The sequence below is a fragment of the Ranitomeya imitator genome, chromosome 4 (genome assembly GCF_032444005.1).
Source record: "Ranitomeya imitator isolate aRanImi1 chromosome 4, aRanImi1.pri, whole genome shotgun sequence".
Classification (NCBI taxonomy): Eukaryota; Metazoa; Chordata; class Amphibia; order Anura; family Dendrobatidae; genus Ranitomeya; species Ranitomeya imitator.
The window spans coordinates 536,649,256-536,670,085 of NC_091285.1; the positions used below are offsets into that span (position 1 = coordinate 536,649,256).

The 20,830-nt window shown below is 44.4% G+C and overlaps 1 protein-coding gene across 2 annotated transcripts in view; it reads left to right on the forward strand.

The window, feature by feature from the left end:
* Nucleotides 1-20,830, forward strand: part of MFGE8 (milk fat globule EGF and factor V/VIII domain containing) — a 63,812-nt gene that overhangs the window by 21,272 nt on the left and 21,710 nt on the right. For both annotated transcript variants that reach the window (XM_069766225.1, XM_069766226.1), the window contains exons 2-5: nt 3,386-3,508; nt 5,116-5,247; nt 16,937-17,050; nt 17,535-17,716. In XM_069766225.1, the coding sequence (XP_069622326.1) occupies nt 3,386-3,508; nt 5,116-5,247; nt 16,937-17,050; nt 17,535-17,716 (551 nt within the window). The remainder of the gene's footprint in view (nt 1-3,385; nt 3,509-5,115; nt 5,248-16,936; nt 17,051-17,534; nt 17,717-20,830) is intronic.

Genomic DNA, 20,830 nt, shown 5'->3' on the forward strand with positions numbered 1-20,830 from the left:
AAGCGCAGCGGCCGGAAAGCACAGCGGTGACGTCACCGCTGTGCTCTGCTTTCCAGCCGGCGCTCAGTGCAGAGAAGCAGAACGCCGGAGAGGACAGACGCCGGAATGTAAGTATGTAGTGTTTTTTTTTTTTTTTTTTTTTTTTACGTTTACGCTGGTAACCAGGGTATACATCGGGTTACTAAGTGCGGCTCCGCGCTTAGTAACCCGATGTTTACCCTGGTTACCAGGGGACTTCGGCATCGTTGGTCACTGGAGAGCTGTCTGTGTGACAGCTCTCCAGCGACCACACAGCGACGCTGCAGCGATCGGGATCGTTGTCTAGATCGCTGCAGCGTCGCTTAATGTGACGGTACCTTAAGCTGCACTGTGCTGCTAGTAAATAAACTAGCCTGTGGGTATACACCATGCAACATGTTGACAAAGACTTTTTTCATGTGTTCAGCTGATAATCTAATAAGCTTTACTGATAAATCCTTAGTAAGCTCTTTACCATTGGAAATGATCCAGAAAGTACAGGTTGGCTAAACGGGAAGCAAGAAACCATGTCACAAGAGCCTAATCTACTTGGCCTAGAAGTGTCCTAGACCAATGGCTAAAGTGGTTGGTTTATCTGGACTTTATCCTCATATTCATACTCATGACCCTGGAGGTCCCATGCAACTCTAACATTCTAGGATTCTATTGAGATGGTTGAGTGAATCCTGCATTGAGAAGGAGATTGGCCATGATGAACCTGGAGGTCCCATCCAACTCTAACATTCTAGGATTTATACTGCCTTACATTTCAACCCCACTATTTTGAACATTTAACCTTTGCCTCACGCATATACTCAAAATTATACATTCATAGGATGATTTGTGTAGGCCCTGCAGCTATGACGCATATAGGATTCTTTCGTAAAACCTCTCCATTTTTCAGGGCAGCTTACTGTAACCTCCCTCTTCTTTTTACTTTATATTATACATCCAGAAGAACAAATGTCTCCTGGGGCATATGATTAATGTTACCAGACCTTCAATTTTCGCTGCTTGGAAATCCGCTGTTTAACAGGTTACAATCTGCTGATCCTGCTGGAAGCAAGCATATGGAAGAGTTTCCAAGTTTATCTCGGTTAAACCAACTTTGACATTTCTTTCTAAGATCTAGACCCCACATTACACTTTTTCTCTCACTTGAACTTGTTTCCATCTTTTAAAGACTATTTTTGTTTCTGTTTTTATGGTTACTAAGCAGAAATAACTACAGAACACGTGAACAGAGCCCGAGATGACTATTTCCCTACAGTTTTCTCCAGACCGTTTTCAATGTAACAAACATTTGAATACTATCCTTCCATTGTCTTTGTGACCACACTGCAGTATGGTGGACATCATAACTGCGTCTATTTATCTAATTATACAGTGTGCTTATTATTTATATTACATGTACATCTATGGGATATAAAAGTGATAAAGGGGTTGTCTGGTCCAAATCGATAAGTCTGCAGTCACCCAGTGTGACTGCAGACTAATGAATCCCTCCCAGTGCACACACTGTACTCTGGGGAGTCGCCAAATTCAGACCCGCGGACGGAGGGCATGTATGAGTTATACATGCTCCTGGCCAGTGGGCGTAGCCTCGCTCTATATAGTTGTATGGAGCAAGTCTGCTCCCTCTAGTCGGACACGCCAACTGGCCGTCCCCTTCACTGGTCGGGACGTGGTCTTGGTTCTACACAGGTGTCTGGAGCCAGGCCGTGCCCACCGTCCGGAATTATGTATAACTCGTACATACCCTCCGGTCCCGGGACAGAAACCGGTGAATCCCCGCAGCCCACATTTATTAATTTTTTTCATGTGTAGCAATATTGGATTTCATGTGTATATATTGTTTGCAAAGTGCTGTTACATAGTGTACATTAGTTTTATATGGCAGCCACAGTATACTTGCACATGCTTAGTCATTTCATGGTAAAGGTAGTGTTGGCCAATATATATTTTATTTTTCTAACAGAAAAGAATGCACTGCTCACAACGCTAAGATTATGCCCCATCCTACATATGATAACTTGTACAGTGTAAGTACCCCCTAAAAGCAATGCGTGTACACCTAAGGTACCACTTGTAGATTGTGAGCCCTCGCGGGCAGGGTCCTCTCTCCTCCTGTACCAGTTGTGACTTGTATTGTTCAAGATTATTGTACTTGTTTATTATGTATACCCCTCCTCACATGTAAAGCGCCATGGAATAAATGGCGCTATAATAATAATAAATAATAATAATAATAATAATACCACAGCTTGAGAACCTAGCCTCTGAACAGTGCCATTGATCTCTATTTGTTTCCCCAGTACACCATGGGGTTTTTTAAGACGGGTAGAGGGATATGTTTGCCCTGAGAATGGATTTGTCATCATATTTCATGATATTGGAAAAACTTAAAAAAATATATATATACCGTATATATAAAGAAAAAAAAAAAAGCGCAATGAAATTATTTGGATGGTAGACTCTCATTGGCTTCATAATGACTATCGAAAACTTTGCAAAAGTGTTATTTAAAACATTCACGTCACAAAGGTTTTATTTATAATTATAATAACCATGTCTACGAGACTTAAGGTACCGTCACATTTAGCGACGCTGCAGCGATCTAGACAACGATCCCGATCACTGCAGCGTCGCTGTGTGGTCACTGGAGAGCTGTCACACAGACAGCTCTCCAGCGACCAACTATGCGAAGTCCCCTGGTAACCAGGGTAAACATCGGGTTACTAAGCGCAGGGCCGCGCTTAGTAACCCGATGTTTACCCTGGTTACCAGCGTAAACGTAAAAAAAACAAACACTACATACTTACATTCCGGTGTCTGTCCTCCGGCGCTCTGCTTCTCTGCACTGACTGTGAGCGCCAGCCGGAAAGCACAGCGGTGACGTCACCGCTGTGCTCTGCTTTCCGGCCGGCGCTTACACAGTGCAGAGAAGCACAGCGCCGGGGGACAGACAAGTATGTAGTGTTTGTTTTTTTTTTTTTTTACGTTTACGCTTAGTAACCCGATGTTTACCCTGGTTACCAGTGAAGACATCGCTGAATCGGTGTCACACACGCCGATTCAGCGATGTCTGCGGGAGATCCAGCAACAAAATAAAGTTCTGGACTTTCTGCTCCGACCAACGATGGCACAGCAGGATCCTGATCGCTGCTGCCTGTCAAACTGAACGATATCGCTAGCCAGGACGCTGCAACGTCACGGATCGCTAGTGATATCGTTCAGTGTGACGGTACCTTTATGGAGCTGTGAGGAATATATGTTTTACAATCAATGTGCACTCAGCGTCCTGATCTCCATATTGTTCTTCTGAAGAGCTAACCTATTTATTCCTTGTGGTTTCTTTCACTTTTAGGCGAGCTTTGTGTAACCAACGTATGTCTCAATGGAGGAACCTGTTTTGTCAGTGCCAGTAAAGATCACTTTTGTATCTGCCCCGATGGCTTTGCAGGAACAGATTGCAACGTGACAGAGAAAGGTAATGTAGGCACAGCGCCGCTGCTTGGAAACTGAGCGCTTAACATTACACAAGCCTGACATAGGGAATTATCATTACAAAGCATGACCTGATCACAAAAACAAAATTATGACTCATTAATATTAACATGTATTCCCCTTTTTTGGCTTTTGCCAGCGCACATGTGTTTCTTAACAAGTACCAATTCTTACTGTGGCAATTTCCAGACCGGTGTACTACATTTCCTAGAAAGCCTAGCCACCTCTTCTCAGCCTGCGCTAGCTTCTCCCAGCTCCATTTTCTGTAATCCTGCCTTCCTCACACATTCAGCATTGTGTGAACATAACTTCACTGGTGACATCCTGTACGGAGTCCAGAACAAGGGAGAGCGGAGCTAAGGATGCAGAACATAATGGAAAATGGAGGGGAAGGGGGAGTGTGAAAATTGCATGACCTGCGCTAAGATCAGATTCGGCGCCGTATCACTACCGTATGTAAATTAGGAAAAGCTTACATTATCTAAGAGCCTGAGAGATCATTCAGACATCGATCCAAGCACAGGTTGCGATTCTCTGAACCCGAGCAGGACAGTTTCATAGACCCGCGGTCAGTCTATACATTGCGGTCTGATCTCGGACTGATTTGCAGGAACGTCTGAATGAGCCCTAACAAGTGCTAGACGTTTTCAGTTAATCAGATGCTTGTGCTCCGGGACGAGACTGTAGGCACAGTCTTATCTTCCTACTCTAAGCGAGAGAGACCAAGGAAAGACCTGCCCACAGGCCGCCCCGAAGCACAAACATGTTCCTCATCATAGAGAGGGAGACAGGCTCTTTGTTCTTCTGGGGGCCCTGTGGGCAGGTCTCTCTTTGGTTTCTCTGGCTTAGAGCTGGAAGATAAGACTCTGCCTACAGGCCCGCCCCCCGGAGCACAGGCATATCATTAACTGAATACTTCTAACACTGATTACACAAGAACCACAAGACAGATTTCTTCACCCCAGGTATCATTTTAAGCAGTTTACCACTGCCAACCTGATAGTGTCTGTAAATTACTTAGCAAAATCCTGCTGACACGTTCACTTTAAGGGGTTGTCTGTGATCTTTGTTTATTTTCCCCATGGGGCTAAGAACTTAAAGGCAGGTCGTTGCTGTCTGTTTTGCCCAGTGATGCTCCTGCTTCATTTCCTTTTGCATCAACAGAGCTGTGCTTTCTCTCCCGGGCTTCTGTGATAACAGAACATCACTTCTGCCATCATGCCGATTGACAGCCAGCTCCCCGCAGTTATGCAGCAGGGATCCTGTTGTCAATCGGCAAGCCGTCAGCAGTGATGACCCGTCGACAGAGCAGAATACAACTGTTAATGTGATGTTAACAGAACCTGGAGAATCACCGGCACAAGCCATCCGTATCTGCTCTGAGATTGGCAGATTAACCTGTTGACTGACCTTTTTGTTTTTAGAAATGAAATATTGACTTCAAAATCTGCAAAAGTTCCCTATGTGAACAGAGCTTTGGGTAACTACACTGTACCCGGCTGTGTATGACCATCATAGTTATGCAGTCTGGAAAATCTCTAAATTCAGAATTTTTAGTTTTACTTTTACCTTTTATTATTTTTTACATAGGTCCTTGCCAACCAAATCCCTGCCACAACAATGGGGAGTGCCAGGAGCTTTCCCACACTCGCAGAGGAGATACATTTGCCCAATATGCTTGCAAATGTCTTGCTGGCTACTTTGGAGAGAACTGTGAAAACAGTGAGTATGCATATGTCTTGGTACACAGTGTCAATTGCCGACTGTATTCTATTGGAGTGTGTCCATACAATCAGGATTTGTTGGAGATGTTATCTCCGTATTGGGCTGAAACCTTCTCAAATCTGCTAATACTCCATGCAAGTGAATGAGGTGTTTCATACCCTATTTATATCCAGCAGAATAAAGATCACGCTGCTGATTTTAAGATCTACAGACATCCTAAAAATCTTGTATGGCTTTTAATAAAAAAAAAATAAAATAGAGAGGCAGAAATGAACACTGTGCTTTTCTATAAACCAATTTTTGTCTTACTTGTGGTATGAATGTATTTTTGGAGTCAAGATATATAAACAGGCTTGGAAATAGAATCTGTATGAGTCATGACATAAAGCTTTCCGGAAATATCGCCAGTCTGGATTTAGGAGCACTGTGAGCCTCTTCCTGTGTTCATGAACACTGGAGCTGATTCTTCAGTGCCCACCTGTGCTTTTAGCCCTTAGACTTTGGGTTACAAATGTATTTTAATAAAAAAAAAATAAAGTTTTGTAATTGCTCACACATGTAATCTGACGTATTCTCAATAGAGGCATGTACTGTAGGTGTGTTGTCCCATGAGGACAAACTTCCTCTAGTGTGATAGTTCCCCCCCCCATACAATGAAGTTTGTCAGGGTCCTACTATTAAAATCCGCTGTGACGCATTGTCGGTGACCATACCAAGTCCTCCAGAGTGAGAGTAGCACTCATCCCTGGCTGCCCATATACCGTATATACTCGTGTATAAGCCGAGTTTTTCAGCACTTTTTTGTGCTGAAAATGCCCCCCTCAGTTTATACTCGAGTCATTGTGACAGAAGACGACGGAAAGGGGGAGCGGCGGGTCACAGGAGGCGGGAGCCGGATCCTGCGGCTAAAGCCTGTGCCCGCTACTAAAGGGAAATTAATATTCACTGCACTGGCAATGAATATTAATTTCTCTTATAGTAGTGTGCACAGTTACAGCTGCTAGCTTCCAGCAGCGGCCAGGCTATCATGGGTGCCCGCTCATTAAGGTAATGAATATTCACCTCTCTCCACTCCCGTAGCCATGGAGAGAGGTGAATATTCATTACTTTAATGAGCCAGGACACATGATCGCTCGGACGGAAGATCTGCTGGCACCAGAAAAAGATGCAGGGAGGGTAAGAGTAAGTAGCATGTGTGTTTTTTGTTGTCTTTTTTTTCCCCATTTTTTTTTTTTTTTTTTTTTTTTTGGGGGGGATGAGGAACCATGCATACATTGACAGGGATGGGGAGGGAGCCATGTATACAAAAGACTGGGATTAGGAGCCATGCAGACAAGGATAGGGGATAAGGAGTGATGCATACAAGGACGGGGAACCATGCATACAAGGATAGGGATGCGGAGCCATGCATACAAGGATAGGGATGGGGAGCCATGCATACAAGGATAGGGATGGGGAGCCATGCACACAAGGACAGGGATTGGGGTCCATGCATACAAGGATGGGGATGAGGGGACAATGCATACCCAGCTTATACTCGAGTCTATAAGTTTCACAGTTTTTTGTGGTAAAATTAGGTTCCTCGACTTATACTTGGGCTGACTTATGCATGAGTATATAGAAGGTACTGACCTGAACCTGGAAATCCACGTCGCTGATTGGTCGCGGCAAAACAGCCACAACCAATCAGAGATGGGCACGGTCGGGAAAAAAATGGCTGCTCCGTCCTCCCTGCAGTCACTGCCCGGCGCCCGCATAATCCCCTCCGGTCAGTGGTCACACAGGGTTAATGGTAGCGTTGACCGCGGTGTAACGCACTCGGTTAACGCTGCTATTAACCTTGTGTGACCAACTTTTTACTATTCATGCTGCCTATGTAGCATGAATAGTAAAAATATCTAATGTTAAAAATAATAAAAAAAATAAAAAATAGTTACATACTCGCCCTCGGTTAGCCCCCGGATCGAAGCGACCGGTTACCGATGCTCCTCGCGAAGCCCGGTGACCGCTCCATGCATTGCGGTCTCACGACATGATGACGTGCGTCTCGCGAGACCGCAATGCACTTTTCAGACCGGAGCGCGCGACAAGCATCGGTAACCGGCCACTTCGATCCGGAAGGTGAGTATGTAACTATTTTTTATTTTAATTCTTTTTGTGACTAGCCAATATACTACGTGACTCGGCAGTATACTACGTGTCTGTGCTGTATACTACGTGCCTCTGTGCTGTATACTACATGACTGGGCAGTATACTACGTGTCTGTGCTGTATACTACGTGGCTCTGTGCTGTATACTATGTGACTGGGCAATATACTATGTGGCTGGGCAATATACTATGTAGCTGGGCAATATACCATGTGGACATGCATATTCCAGAATACCCGATGCGTTCGAATCGGGCCACCATCTAGTGTGTATATGTGTATATATGTATGTGTGTGTATATGTATATATGTATATATACATATATATATATATATATATATATATATATATATATATATATATATATATATATATATATATATATATATATATATATATATATATATATATATATATATATATATAAAAATTTGTATATACTGTGTGTGTATGTATGTATGTCGCGACGGCGGAGGGTGAGTATAACGTTTTTATTTTTTTTAAATTATTTTTAACATTAGATCGCATATAGATACGCAGCATCAATAGTAAAAAGTTGGTCACACAGGGTTAATAGCTGCGTAACCGGAGTGCGTTACACCGCGGTCCGGTAATGCTGGCATTAACCCTGTGTGAGGGCTGACTGTTGGGAAGTATGGAGCGGGCACTGACTGACTGCGAGGAGGAAAGAGCGGCCATATTGCTGCCGGACTGCGGGCGTCGTTGATTGGTCGTGGGCGTTTGGTCGTGGCAAATCAGCGACTTGGATTCCATGACAGACAGGGCCGCGACCAATGAATATATGTGACAGAAAGACAGACAGACAGAAAGAATATTGCTGAACAAAGCACATTGTTAGGAGCAGACCCAATATATAGGAGCTACCGAACAGGTAACATGGGTAGGAGTTGAGTTTACATAGGAGGTATTGATGAAGGCACCTGGGTAGGAGCTGATCCAATATATAGGGGGTACTGAACACGATATATAGGTAGGAGTTGACCCTGGATAGGAGGTATCGAATAGGGCACTTGGGTGGGAGCTGACCCAAAGCTATAGGGGGTACTGAACAGGGCACATGGGTAAGAGTTGAACTTATACAGGCGGTATCGACTAGGGCAATACTTACTATATATGAGGTACCAAACATTTTACATAGGTAGGAGCTGACCTTTTATATAGGAGGTACCGAACAGCACACATGGCTACGAGCAGACCCAATATACCGGAGGTAATGAACAGGTATCATTTGTAGGAGCAGACCCAATATATTGGAGGTAATGAACAACACAAACGGCTAAGAGCAGACCCAATATATAGGAGGTACCGAATATGGCACGTGTAGGACCAGATCTAATATATAGAAGGTAACGAACTGGGCATATTTGTAGGAGGTGACCCAATATATGAGGTACCTAACATGTTTTACATAGGTAGGAGTTGACCTTTATATTGGAGGTACCAAACAGCACACATGGCTAATAGCAGACTTCATGTATATGAGGTACCGAACATTTTCCATAGGCAGGAGGTACCAATCAGTGCACACGGCTAGGAGCAGACGCAATGTATCAGAGGTCACGAACAGGGAATCCGAGTAGGTGCAGACTCAAAATAAATAAAAAAAAAAAATCTCTCACACGCACGCACGCACGCACGCACGCACGCACACACACACACACACACACACCACGAAACCATAAAGGGAACACAGTAAATCAAATTTCTGTGAAATCAAACTGTCCACTTAGGAAGCAACACTGTTTGACAATCAATTTCACATGCTGTTGTGCAAATGGAATAGACAACAGATGGAAATTATTGGCAATTATCAAAGCACTCTCAATAAAGGAGAGGTTCTGCAGGTGGTGACCACAGACCACATCTCAGTACCAATGTTTTCCGGCTGATATTTTGGTCACTTTGAATGTTGGTTGTGTTTTCACACTAGTGTAGCATGAGACGGACTCTACAACCCACACAAGTGGCTCAGGTAGTGCAGCTCATCCAGCAGGGCACATCAATGCGAGCTGTGGCAAGAAAGTTTGCTGTGTCTGTCAGCATAGTGTCCAGAGGCTGGAGGCGCTACCAGGAGACAGGCCAGTACACCAGGAGATGTGGAGGGGGCCATAGGAGGGCAGCAACCCAGCAGCAGGACCGCTACCTCAGCCTTTGTGCAAGGAGGAACAGGAGGAGCACTGCCAGAACCCTGCAAAATGACCTCCAGCAGGCAACAAATGTGCATGTGTCTTCACAAACAGAAACCAACTCAATAAGGATGGTCTGTTTGCCCGACGTCCACAGATGCGGGTTGTGCTCACAGCTCATCACCTTGCAGGACACTTGGCATTTGTCACAGAACACCAGGATTGGCAAATTCGCCACTGGCGCCCTGTGCTCTTCACAGATGAAAACAGGTTCACACTGAGCACATGTGGCAGAGTCTGGAGATGCTGTGGAGAGCGATCTGCCTGCAACATCCTTCAGCATGACTGGTTTGGCAGTGGGTCAGTAATAATGTGGGGTGGCATTTCTTTGGAGGGACGCGCAGCCCTCCATGTACTCGCCAGAGATAGCCTGATTGCCATTAGGTACCGAGATGAGATCCTCAGAACCCTTGTGAGACCATATGCTGGTGCTGTTGGCCCTGGGTTCCTCCTAATGCAGGACAATGCCAGACCTCATGTGGCTGGAGTGTGTCAGCAGTTCCTGCAAGATGAAGGCATTGAAGCTATGGACTGGCCCACCCGTTCCCCAGATCTGAATCCGATTTAACACATCTGGGACATCATGTCTTGCACCATCCACCAACGTCACGTTTCACCACAGACTGTCCAGGAGTTGGCGGATGCTTTAGTCCAGGTCTGGGAGGAGATCCCTCAGGGACCATCCGCCATCTCATCAGGAGCTTGCCCAGGTGTTGCAGGGAGGTCATACAGGCAAGTGGAGGCCAAACACTACTTAGCATCATTTCCTTGTCTTGAGGCATTTCCACTGAAGTTGGATCAGCCTGTAACGTCATTTTCCACTTTGATTTTGAGCATCATTCCAACTCCAGACCTCCATGGGATATTATTTGTGATTTACGTTGATAATTTTTTAGTTTTTATTGTTCTCAACACATTCCACTATGTAATGAATAAAGATTTACAACTGGAATATTTCATTCAGTGATATCTAGGATGTGGGATTTTAGTGTTCCGTTTATTTTTATTGAGCATTGTGTATATATAGTTATATATAGTACCGGACATGGTACATGGGTTGGAGTTGACCTTATGAGACATCCCGATAATGCCTCAGTCTCCAGTCATGGTGGGTTCTAACTTCCTTTTGCTTTTGTCTGAACTGCTGCCATGTGCACACTTACATTGCTTCTATATGTGAAGATTTCTAGTCTATGCACATGGGAGAACAATTATAATTTTTTTTTTTTTTTTTTACACTTTCCTATAGGATTATAGGAAAGTGTATAAAAAAAAATAAAAAAAAAAAATTTTTATCGCATCGCCAATTGGAAAATAATTACTTTCATTTCTTAGAGCAAATGAGAACATGGATGCAATTGCAGAAGCTATGCAGGAACTCTGTTATTAAGCTGTGTTTAAAAAACAAAAATCACTTTAAAATTGCCAATTGTCTATTAAAAATAATATATATGCAGAATAAGAGGCAGGCAGTTTTATTCTAGGGGTAACTGGTGACAGGTTCATAGCTCCATAATTGCAACGTTAATCTGAAAATCGGTAATTGGCAAAAATTGCACTTGAAAAGTAGTAACGCTGTCCACTCTGTGTTTTCTTAGTTTACGTTTCGTCTCTTGTGAGAAACTCCAGAGGGTTTTAGTCAAGGAATGTGCAAAGAAAAATCTTTCCAAACATAAACTATCTGCAGCTTTTCCTGGGGCCGGTAATGATGTGAAATGATTACAGTATGTGCCCAGGGCCACAGGAGGACAATCTGACTGAACTAAATCTATGACTCCCACAATCCGCTGGAGATTAGAGTTCACAGTCCTGAAAAATAAACTTTTTTTTTTTTTTAACGACCTTCAGATTAATTCCTGAAGTGGCGATTTGTAGTTGGCATTTAACTGAGCATGATTGTTTTACTTCAGGCAAAATGTGAAGTTGAGGGATTTTTAGTTTTCACATGAAGCATTGCCAACTTGTTTTGCTTAAAGAAAAACTCCAATTTCAGATTTTTTTTTTTTCTTCAAATTTTATGGTTTTCATCTTTTATAAAACATTTAGTGCAAATATTATGATCTGGAAAGTCTTCTGATCCAATTTGCTATAATTTTAGGATGTCTTACCTGGTAGTCTGACTCTTGGCATCATTGCTTTTTCCATAGTGAGTCTATGGCATTTTTTTTGTTTTCCCATTACTTGTTGAATGTTGATGCCGGTGCATGTGAATAATGAGTTGGTAATTCAAATAATAATAATCTCTGACCTTTGAATCTTGAAATTCTCCATGTAGGTAGACAACGCAATAAGCAATGTTAGCTGTCATCCACTCCTAAGCCACCAGGAATCTGAGAGATGTTGGCGGACGTGCGTCTGTGCAGACTCTTAGTAAAAGACCGGACAACTCCTTTAACCTCTAAAATAATGCCTGATCCCCTAATTGAGGGGTTGGCAATTCATTTTCACAAAGGGGCCCCATGTTGTGAATTCCGTGGCAGAGCTCCCTCCTGTGGTCACAAGTGGTACTTCGGCTGATTCTGTCTATGAGCTTCCGTTGGTGGATGTGAGTGGTACTGCGGCTTCTGAGTTTCCTTCCTCAGGTGATGTGGTGAAGTCGTTAGGTGCTGCTCTATTTAACTCCACCTAGTGCTTTGCTCCTGGCCTCCAGTCAATGTTCTAGTATTGGTCTTGCTTCCTCCTGGATCGTTCCTGTGGCCTGTCTGCTCTGCATAAGCTAAGTTTTGCTTGTGTTATTTTTGTTTGCTATTTTTTCTGTCCAGCTTGCTTAATTGTTTTTTCTTGCTTGCTGGAAGCTCTGAGACGCAGAGGGATCACCTCCGTGCCGTTAGTCGGTGCGGAGGGTCTTTTTGCCCCCTCTGCGTGGTTGTTTGTAGGGTTTTGTGTTGACCGCAAAGCAATCTTTCCTATCCTCGGTCTGTTCAGTTAGTCGGGCCTCACTTTGCTAAATCTATTTCATCTCTGCGTTTGTATTTTCATCTCAACTCACAGTCATTATATGTGGGGGGCTGCCTTTTCCTTTGGGGTATTTCTCTGAGGCAAGGTAGGCTTATTTTTCCGTCTTAGGCCTAGCTAGTTTCTCAGGCTGTGCCGAGTTGCATAGGGAGCGTTAGGCGCAATCCACGGCTGCCTCTAGTGTGGTTGGATAGGATTAGGAATTGCGGTCAGCAGAGTTCCCACGTCTCAGAGCTCGTCCTATGTCTTTTGGTTATTGTCAGGTCACTTTGTGTGCTCTGAACTTCAAGGTCCATTGTGGTTCTGAATTACCTATTCATAACAGAGAAGGCTCAACGTTTCGCTAATCCCAGACGCTGTGTGGGTACCCGACTTCGTGTTGGGGATTTGGTTTGGTTGTCATCTCTGTTATGTAGGCAATCCAGTGACACAGTGTGCCAGCAATCAGAGCACATACAGTGATCTGATAATAACCCAAAAACAATAGAACGAGCTCTGAGACGTGGAATCTCTGTAGACCGCAATACCTGAACCTAACCTAAACACAACTAAAGGCAGCTGTGGATTGCGCCTGACACTACCTATGCAACTCGGCACAGCCTGAGGAACTGACTAGCCTGAAGATAGAAATACAAGCCTGACTTGCCTCAGAGAAATACCCCAAAGGAAAAGGCAGCCCCCCACATATAATGACTGTTAGCAAGATGAAAAGACAAAACGTAGGGATGAAATAGATTCAGCAAAGTGAGGCCCGATATTCTAGATAGAGCGAGGATAGCAAAGAGAACTTTGCAGTTTACAAAAAACCCTAAAGCAAAAAACCACGCAAAGGGGCAAAAAGACCCACCGTGCCGAACTAACGGCACGGCGGTGCACCCTTTGCGTCTCAGAGCTTCCAGCAAAAACGAATAGACAAGCTGGACAGAAAAAAACAGCAACAAAAGCAAAGAAGCACTTATCTAAGCAGAGCAGCAGGCCACAGGAAAGATCCAGAAGCTCAGATCCAACACTGGAACATTGACAAGGAGCAAGGAAGACAGAATCAGGTGGAGTTAAATAACAAAGCAGCCAACGAGCTCACCAGAACACCTGAGGGAGGAAGCTCAGAAGCTGCAGTACCACTTGTGACCACAGGAGTGAATTCAGCCACAGAATTCACAACACATCTCGTCATATTCCTATGAAGGTTTCCTCTCCTAAGTTTAAGCGTCGTTTCATTGGTCCGTATAGGATTTCTGAGGTTCTTAATCCTGTGTCTTTTCGTTTGACCCTTCCAGATTCTTTTTCCATCCATAACGTATTCCATAGGTCATTGTTGCGGAGATACGTGGCACCTATGGTTCCATCTGTTGATCCTCCTGCCCCGGTTTTGGTGGAGGGGGAGTTGGAGTATATTGTGGAGAAGATTTTGGATTCTCGTGTTTCGAGACGGAAACTTCAGTATCTGGTTAAGTGGAAGGGTTATGGTCAGGAAGATAATTCCTGGGTCTTTGCCTCTGATGTCCATGCTGCCGATCTTGTTCGTGCCTTTCATATGGCTCATCCTGGTCGGCCTGGGGGCTCTGGTGAGGGTTCGGTGACCCCTCCTCAAGGGGGGGGTACTGTTGTGAATTCCGTGGCAGAGCTCCCTCCTGTGGTCACAAGTGGTACTTCGGCTGATTCTGTCTATGAGCTTCCGTTGGTGGATGTGAGTGGAACTGTGGCTTCTGAGTTTCCTTCCTCAGGTGATGTGGTGAAGTCGTTAGGTGCTGCTCTATTTAACTCCACCTAGTGCTTTGCTCCTGGCCTCCAGTCAATGTTCTAGTATTGGTCTTGTTTCCTCCTGGATCGTTCCTGTGGCCTGTCTGCTCTGCATAAGCTAAGTTTTGCTTGTGTTATTTTTGTTTGCTATTTTTTCTGTCCAGCTTGCTTAATTGTTTTTTCTTGCTTGCTGGAAGCTCTGGGACGCAGAGGGAGCACCTCCGTACCGTTAGTCGGTGCGGAGGGTCTTTTTGCCCCCTCTGCGTGGTTGTTTATAGGGTTTTGTGTTGACCGCAAAGCAATCTTTCCTATCCTCGGTCTGTTCAGTTAGTCGGGCCTCACTTTGCTAAATCTATTTCATCTCTGCGTTTGTATTTTCATCTCAACTCACAGTCATTATATGTGGGGGGCTGCCTTTTCCTTTGGGGTATCTCTCTGAGGCAAGGTAGGCTTATTTTTCTATCTTCAGGGCTAGCTAGTTTCTCAGGCTGTGCTCGAGGCGCATAGGTCTGGTCAGGAGCGATCCACGGCTACCTCTAGTGTGGTTGGATAGGTTTAGGGATTGCGGTCAGCAGAGTTCCCACGTCTCAGAGCTCGTCCTATGTTTTTTGGTAATTGTCAGGTCACTTTGTGTGCTCTGAACTTCAATGTCCATTGTGGTTCTGAATTACCTGTTCATAACAGCCCCATGAGAGACTCTTGGGGGAGAGAGTACTTCATTTTGAACAGAATTTGATCTGTTTAGCAAATGCTACTGTCAATACATGTTACAATCTGACTTTTTGTAATGTATAAATGTATATTCTGACCAGTTGCAGCTAATAAAAGCCATATAATTTACTGGTGTTTATATGAAGCAGTTTAATCATTATTCTGCCTTTAGACCTTGATAAACCAGTCCCCACACCATGTGATGCACCTAGTCATCCACCCGCAGAATGATGCTCCTTCAGCCTCCAGCACAGTATTTTGGACCTCGCATCCATCCTCAGCACACTGATGGTCCTCACCTCATCCACCCTCCACACACAATATGATGACCTCTGCTGCTCCCCACCAACAGTATAATGTCTCCACAATTTTTCCCAATTACTGTCTGACAAAAAATAAATAGAACTACCCACCTATCCCCGTGTACTACTTTGTGCAGGATAGAAGATGAATGGTGGTACCTGGACCCTTTGAAGCGTAATGTGCATGTGAAATGGTCGTAGTCCGCACGGTCCCCCGCCTCATGTCGTTTCTTTTTTTTTTATGCAACTATTGAAGAATTTATATTTATATCAATGTCCATGGAGTGCCACCATTCATCTTCTATCCTGCATATCTGAATGCGCTCATCTGCTGGGGTGCACCTGTGAGTCTTCAATGTAAGAAGCAATCTGTCCACAAGCTGAATCCTATGCTCGCGTGGAGGTATGTGTTTGTTTAGTGCTGGTTTTCCTTCTCCTTTCATAGTATGCTACTTTGGTCTGTGCATCGAGTTGGCCTCCGGCTCCGTACATCAGGCACAATCTAGTGACGTCATTGCGGCTCAGAAGTCCAGGGCAAAAGGTGTAAGAAGGAACAGACTGCTTCTTGTTCCACCTTTTTGTTTTCACCGAAATCTACCTCATAAGGATGCTTGCAGATACAAGTGACTTAGTTGTGGGGGATGAGAGACACTGCTACTAGCCCATCATCAGCTGGCTTGGGCCGGATGCCTGTCTGTTCCCAGGTCTGCCCTAATTAAATCCACCGCAAAATGGAGTGGATTAGGAAGCAATGGATGACTATTGTCTGTAGCCTTCAGGAAGACCACTTCCCTCCGTAACACACAAAGTCTTGAAGATAAACAAAAAGTAAACGCAGTTATAACTTGTTCATTTCCTTGTCTGCATGGCTCCTTATCCCCATCCTTGTCTGCATGGCTTTTCATCCCCATCCTTGTCTGCATGGCTCCTCATCCCTATCCTTGTATGCATTGCTCCTTAACCCCATCCTGGTATGCATGGCTCCTCATCCCTATCCTTGTATGCACGGTTCCTCATCCCTACCCTTGAATGCATGGCCCCCCATGAGAAAAGCATAAAAAAAACAAACTCCTACTTGCCTTCCTAGCGCGCCCTTGCAGCATCTTGTTCCGGCTACCAGCCGCTCCTGCGACCGAGCGATCATGAATCCCCTCTCATTAAGATAATGAATATTCACCTTGCTCCACTCACCGGGGACATGTGATCGCTTGGCCGCAGGAGCTGCTGGAAGCCGGAAAAAGATGCTGCGAGGAATCCAGCCCTGAGGCTGTGCGCGCTAGAAGAGAAATGAATATTCATTGCCAGGACAGTGAATGTTCAGTTCTCTTCAGCAGCGGGCACAGTCTTTAGCTGCAGCCGCTGGCTCCTGCCTCCTGTGACTCACTGCTCCGCCGCTCCCCCTCCAGCTTCTGGGACAATGACTCGTGTATAAGCCGAGGGGGCGTTTTCAGCACAAAGAAAGTGCTGAGAAACTTGGCTTATAAACGAGTATATACGGTATATATATTGTATTTTGTGTGTTATATATGTATATATAATATATTATAATAATTTGTCATGTTTTTGAGGATACTGTTTCTTGTTTTTCTTATTTTTTTTTCTGACTTAAATATTTGTCCTAGGTGAGAATCATTGTTCTTCATATCCTTGTAAAAATGGAGGAGTTTGCCAAAATCTTATTAATGATTACAGCTGTAAATGCGTCTCACCATTTATTGGAAAAGGGTGCCAAATTCGTAAGTGATTTTCATTTTGTTTGTTTTGGTAGTTTGTAATTCTATTCTGTTAGGACAACCCTACGTTTTAGACTATAAGACTCACCTTCCCATAAGACTCATCCCTGGTTTAGACAGCACAAAATAGGAAAAACATTTTTCCTGTTAATTAAAACTTCCCTGGTGGTGTAAAATCTATTGTTGGTGTCTCTCTGTGGTGTGATTTCTATAATCAGCTGGCTACAGTGTATAATTATGTCATGCAGTGCTAGTCTAATAATAACGTTACCAAAAAATATTGTAATGTATTGGTTTTTAGATTATTCTGCAGCCAGCCATAGACAGTGCAGCACAGAGGCTATTTAAGGCAAGTGGTGTCAAATTTTAAATTAAACTCCGTTTCAAAAAATACATTTGAAAAGCTATTCAGTGAGTAGATTTGCTTGTCTAATATTGTACATTTGTGCAGTGATTTTCCTCTAATCCAATACGTTTAATTGCCTAGGTTGCGCAAATGCATTAGGAATGGAGGGTGGCGCTATATCCGATGCCCAGATCGTATCTTCTTCCTTATACCATGGTTTCCTTGGCCTACAGCGCTGGGGCCCTAATCTGGCTCGGTTGAACAATAAAGGATTAGTCAATGCCTGGACGGCAAGTAGCTATGACAAGCATCCATGGATTCAGGTATATGTGTTTCTTATAGTAAGACTAGATGGTGGCCCGATTCTAACGCATCGGGTATTCTAGAATATGCATGTCCACGTAGTATATTTCACAGCCCACATAGTATATTGCCCAGCCACGTAGTATATTGCCCAGCCACGTAGTATATTGCCCAGCCACGTAGTATTTTGCTCAGCCACGTAGTATATTGCCCAGCCACGTAGTATACAGCAAAGAGCCACGTAATATATTGCCCAGTGACGTAGTATACAGCACAGAGCCACGTAGTATATTGCCCAGTGACGTAGTATACAGCACAGAGCCACGTAGTATATTGTCCAGTGACGTAGTATACAGTTCAGTGATGTAGTATATTGCCCAGCCACGTAGTATATTGCCCAACCACGTAGTATATTGCCCAGCCACGCAGTATATTGCCCAGCCACGTAGTATATTGCCCAGCCACGTAGTATACAGCACAGAGCCACGTAGTATATAGCCCAGTGACGTAGTATACAGCACAGAGCCACGTAGTATATTGGCCAGTCACGTAGTATATTGCCCAGCTGCGTAGTATATTGTCCAGTGACGTAGTATATTGCCCAGCCACGTATGTCACAGGTTAAAAAATAAACATATACTCCCCTTCCGAGGGCCCCTTGTAGTTCGGTCACATGACCGTGACGTCATGGCAGGTCCTTCTCGCGCAGGCGCGGAGGACCTGTGATGACGTCGCGGTCACATGACTGTGACGTCACGGCAGGTCGTTGTCGCGCAGGCCCTGTGATGATGTCGCGGTCATATGATGTCATGGCAGGTCCTTCTCCCATACCATTCTTGGCACCTGAACCTGCCGGAGGTCACCTGAGTGTTGCGAAAGGTGAGTATATAATGATTTGTTTGTTTTTTTTAATTATTTTTAACATTAGATGTTTTTACTATTGATGCTGCATAGGCAGCATCAATAGTAAAAACTTGGTCACACAGGGTTAATAGCGGCGGTAACTGAGTGAGTTACCCGTGGCATAACGCGGTCCGTTACCGCTGGCATTAACCCTGTGTGAGCGGTGACTGCGGAGAGTATGGAGCGGGCGTCGACTGCAGGGGAGTAGGGAGGGACTAATCGGACTGTGGCCGTCGCGGCAGCCATGACAGGCAGCTGGCGAGACCAGTCAGCGACTTGGATTCCATGACACACAGAGGCCGCGACCAATGAATATCCGTGACAGACAGAAAGACAGAAGGACAGAAAGACGGAAGTGACCCTTAGGCAATTATATAGTAGAAGGGGGACAGAATGTCAAAGATAGTTAAAGGGAACCTGTCGCTGATGTAGCTTGATTCCAGCGATGTGTCATTCTTCTGTGTGCTGCAATTTTGATAAAATCAGTTTTATCTGTTGCAGATCTAGCAGTTCTCTGAATGCTGAGTTCTGTATAACCCCGCCCACACCACTGATTTGTAGCTTTCTGTGTACACATGCGGAAACCTGCAAATCAGTGGTGAGCGCGGGGTTATACAGAGCTCATGAAATGGAGGACTACATGGCATCAGTTTTTCTAGCCCTCTAATGATGATCTGCTGCTGATAAACCAGTGATTTTACAGCAAGCAGCCCAGTAAGCGATACATATCTGTATTTTGGGTCTCTGCCCCCACATCATGCTGCTCTCAGATTTGCTTGAAAAAACCTGTGATCAATTTGCCTTTTAAAAGGAACCGGATAATGGGCAGCATGAATTTTGAGAATGGCTCAGTTACTTGTGGTGTTCTCCCCTCGACAGTTTTCCTCCTATTTGTCTAGCACTTCAGAGTAAAGCCTACACGGCATCAATAATAAAATCTGTCTCCGGTTGATGCGACTACACATGGTTCTGGCAGCAGGAATAAACTGGATTATTTTCAGTGGGCGTTGTTTGTGATTTTCTTAGTACATTGTGTTTTCCCTTTTGTATAATGCTCATTATGCTTCCATGTGTGTGCGCAAATATACCGTAGTAAGAACATGTCCGCATCTGAAGCAACCTTCGAGGATGACGTGAACCTGCTAATCCGGCCTGACATTGCAGTTATGGCTCACAAACGTGAACAACCTTCTGCTATCAGAAACCTCTCTTGTCAAATAGACAGAGGAGCCACTTCATCTCTTCGCACTTCGTTGTCTTTTTGTGGCCTTTGAGATTACAGACAGTTCACAAAACAAGGTGGTAGCTCATTAGGGCATGAGTGGAGTGGAGAATCAATGATAGGCATACGGTAAGTGCCATGGGTGAGGATTTGAGGTGATGGTGTGTAGTTCCTGTGACGCTGTATGAGGACCAGGACGAATCTGCACTGACTGCTCTTCCGTCGCTGTCCGCCATGTTAGTCACAGAACATTCTCCCTGGGGATCTGATGGAAATCCCTGTTATTGGGAGGGTCCCTTGTCACTGTTTTGGACATAGTATTGGTGTACTAATATTTTGCTATTGTGGCTGTAGTTTCGTGTCGTCACGTTGTGGTCATATTTATTCCTGATGTAAAATCTCTATTTATAAAGTCCCGTGCCTCACTCAGTACAAAGATTGATGCAAAAAATGAGAAAAGCAATGAAAGGCACTAAGGCAATGAGACTACATTGCGCGCGAATTTTTGCCTGTAGGACATTATTGCAAGAGAGCTTGGCTGAGTAGATTACACAAGAAGGAAAACACACAGCAAGTCAGCAGGATCTAGGAGCAACATGGCAGATGTGACAACCTACATGGTGAGCTGCAGCATGTGCTACATGTTCACAGATCGACCAGAAGAAGAATCAAATTTCACCTGTCAGAAGTGTAGACTAGTGGCCCTTTTAGAAGAAAAGGTGCGGGGTCTGGAAGAAAGAATAGCAACTTTGAAACTCATCAAAGAGAATGAAGACTTTCTAGACAGAACAGAAGCATCTCTACTGGTCACAGAAGGTGAAAAAAGTGTCAGAGAACCTCCAAAAGCAGATGAGTGGAAGCATATGACCAAAAGAAGCAAGAAGACCATGGAGAAATCACCAACCACACAACTGAAGAACCGATATCAAATCTTTGTAGAGGATGAAGATGGCACACCTAAGGATGAAGCAATACCAGCAAGCAAAAAAGAAAAGGGCACACAGCAACA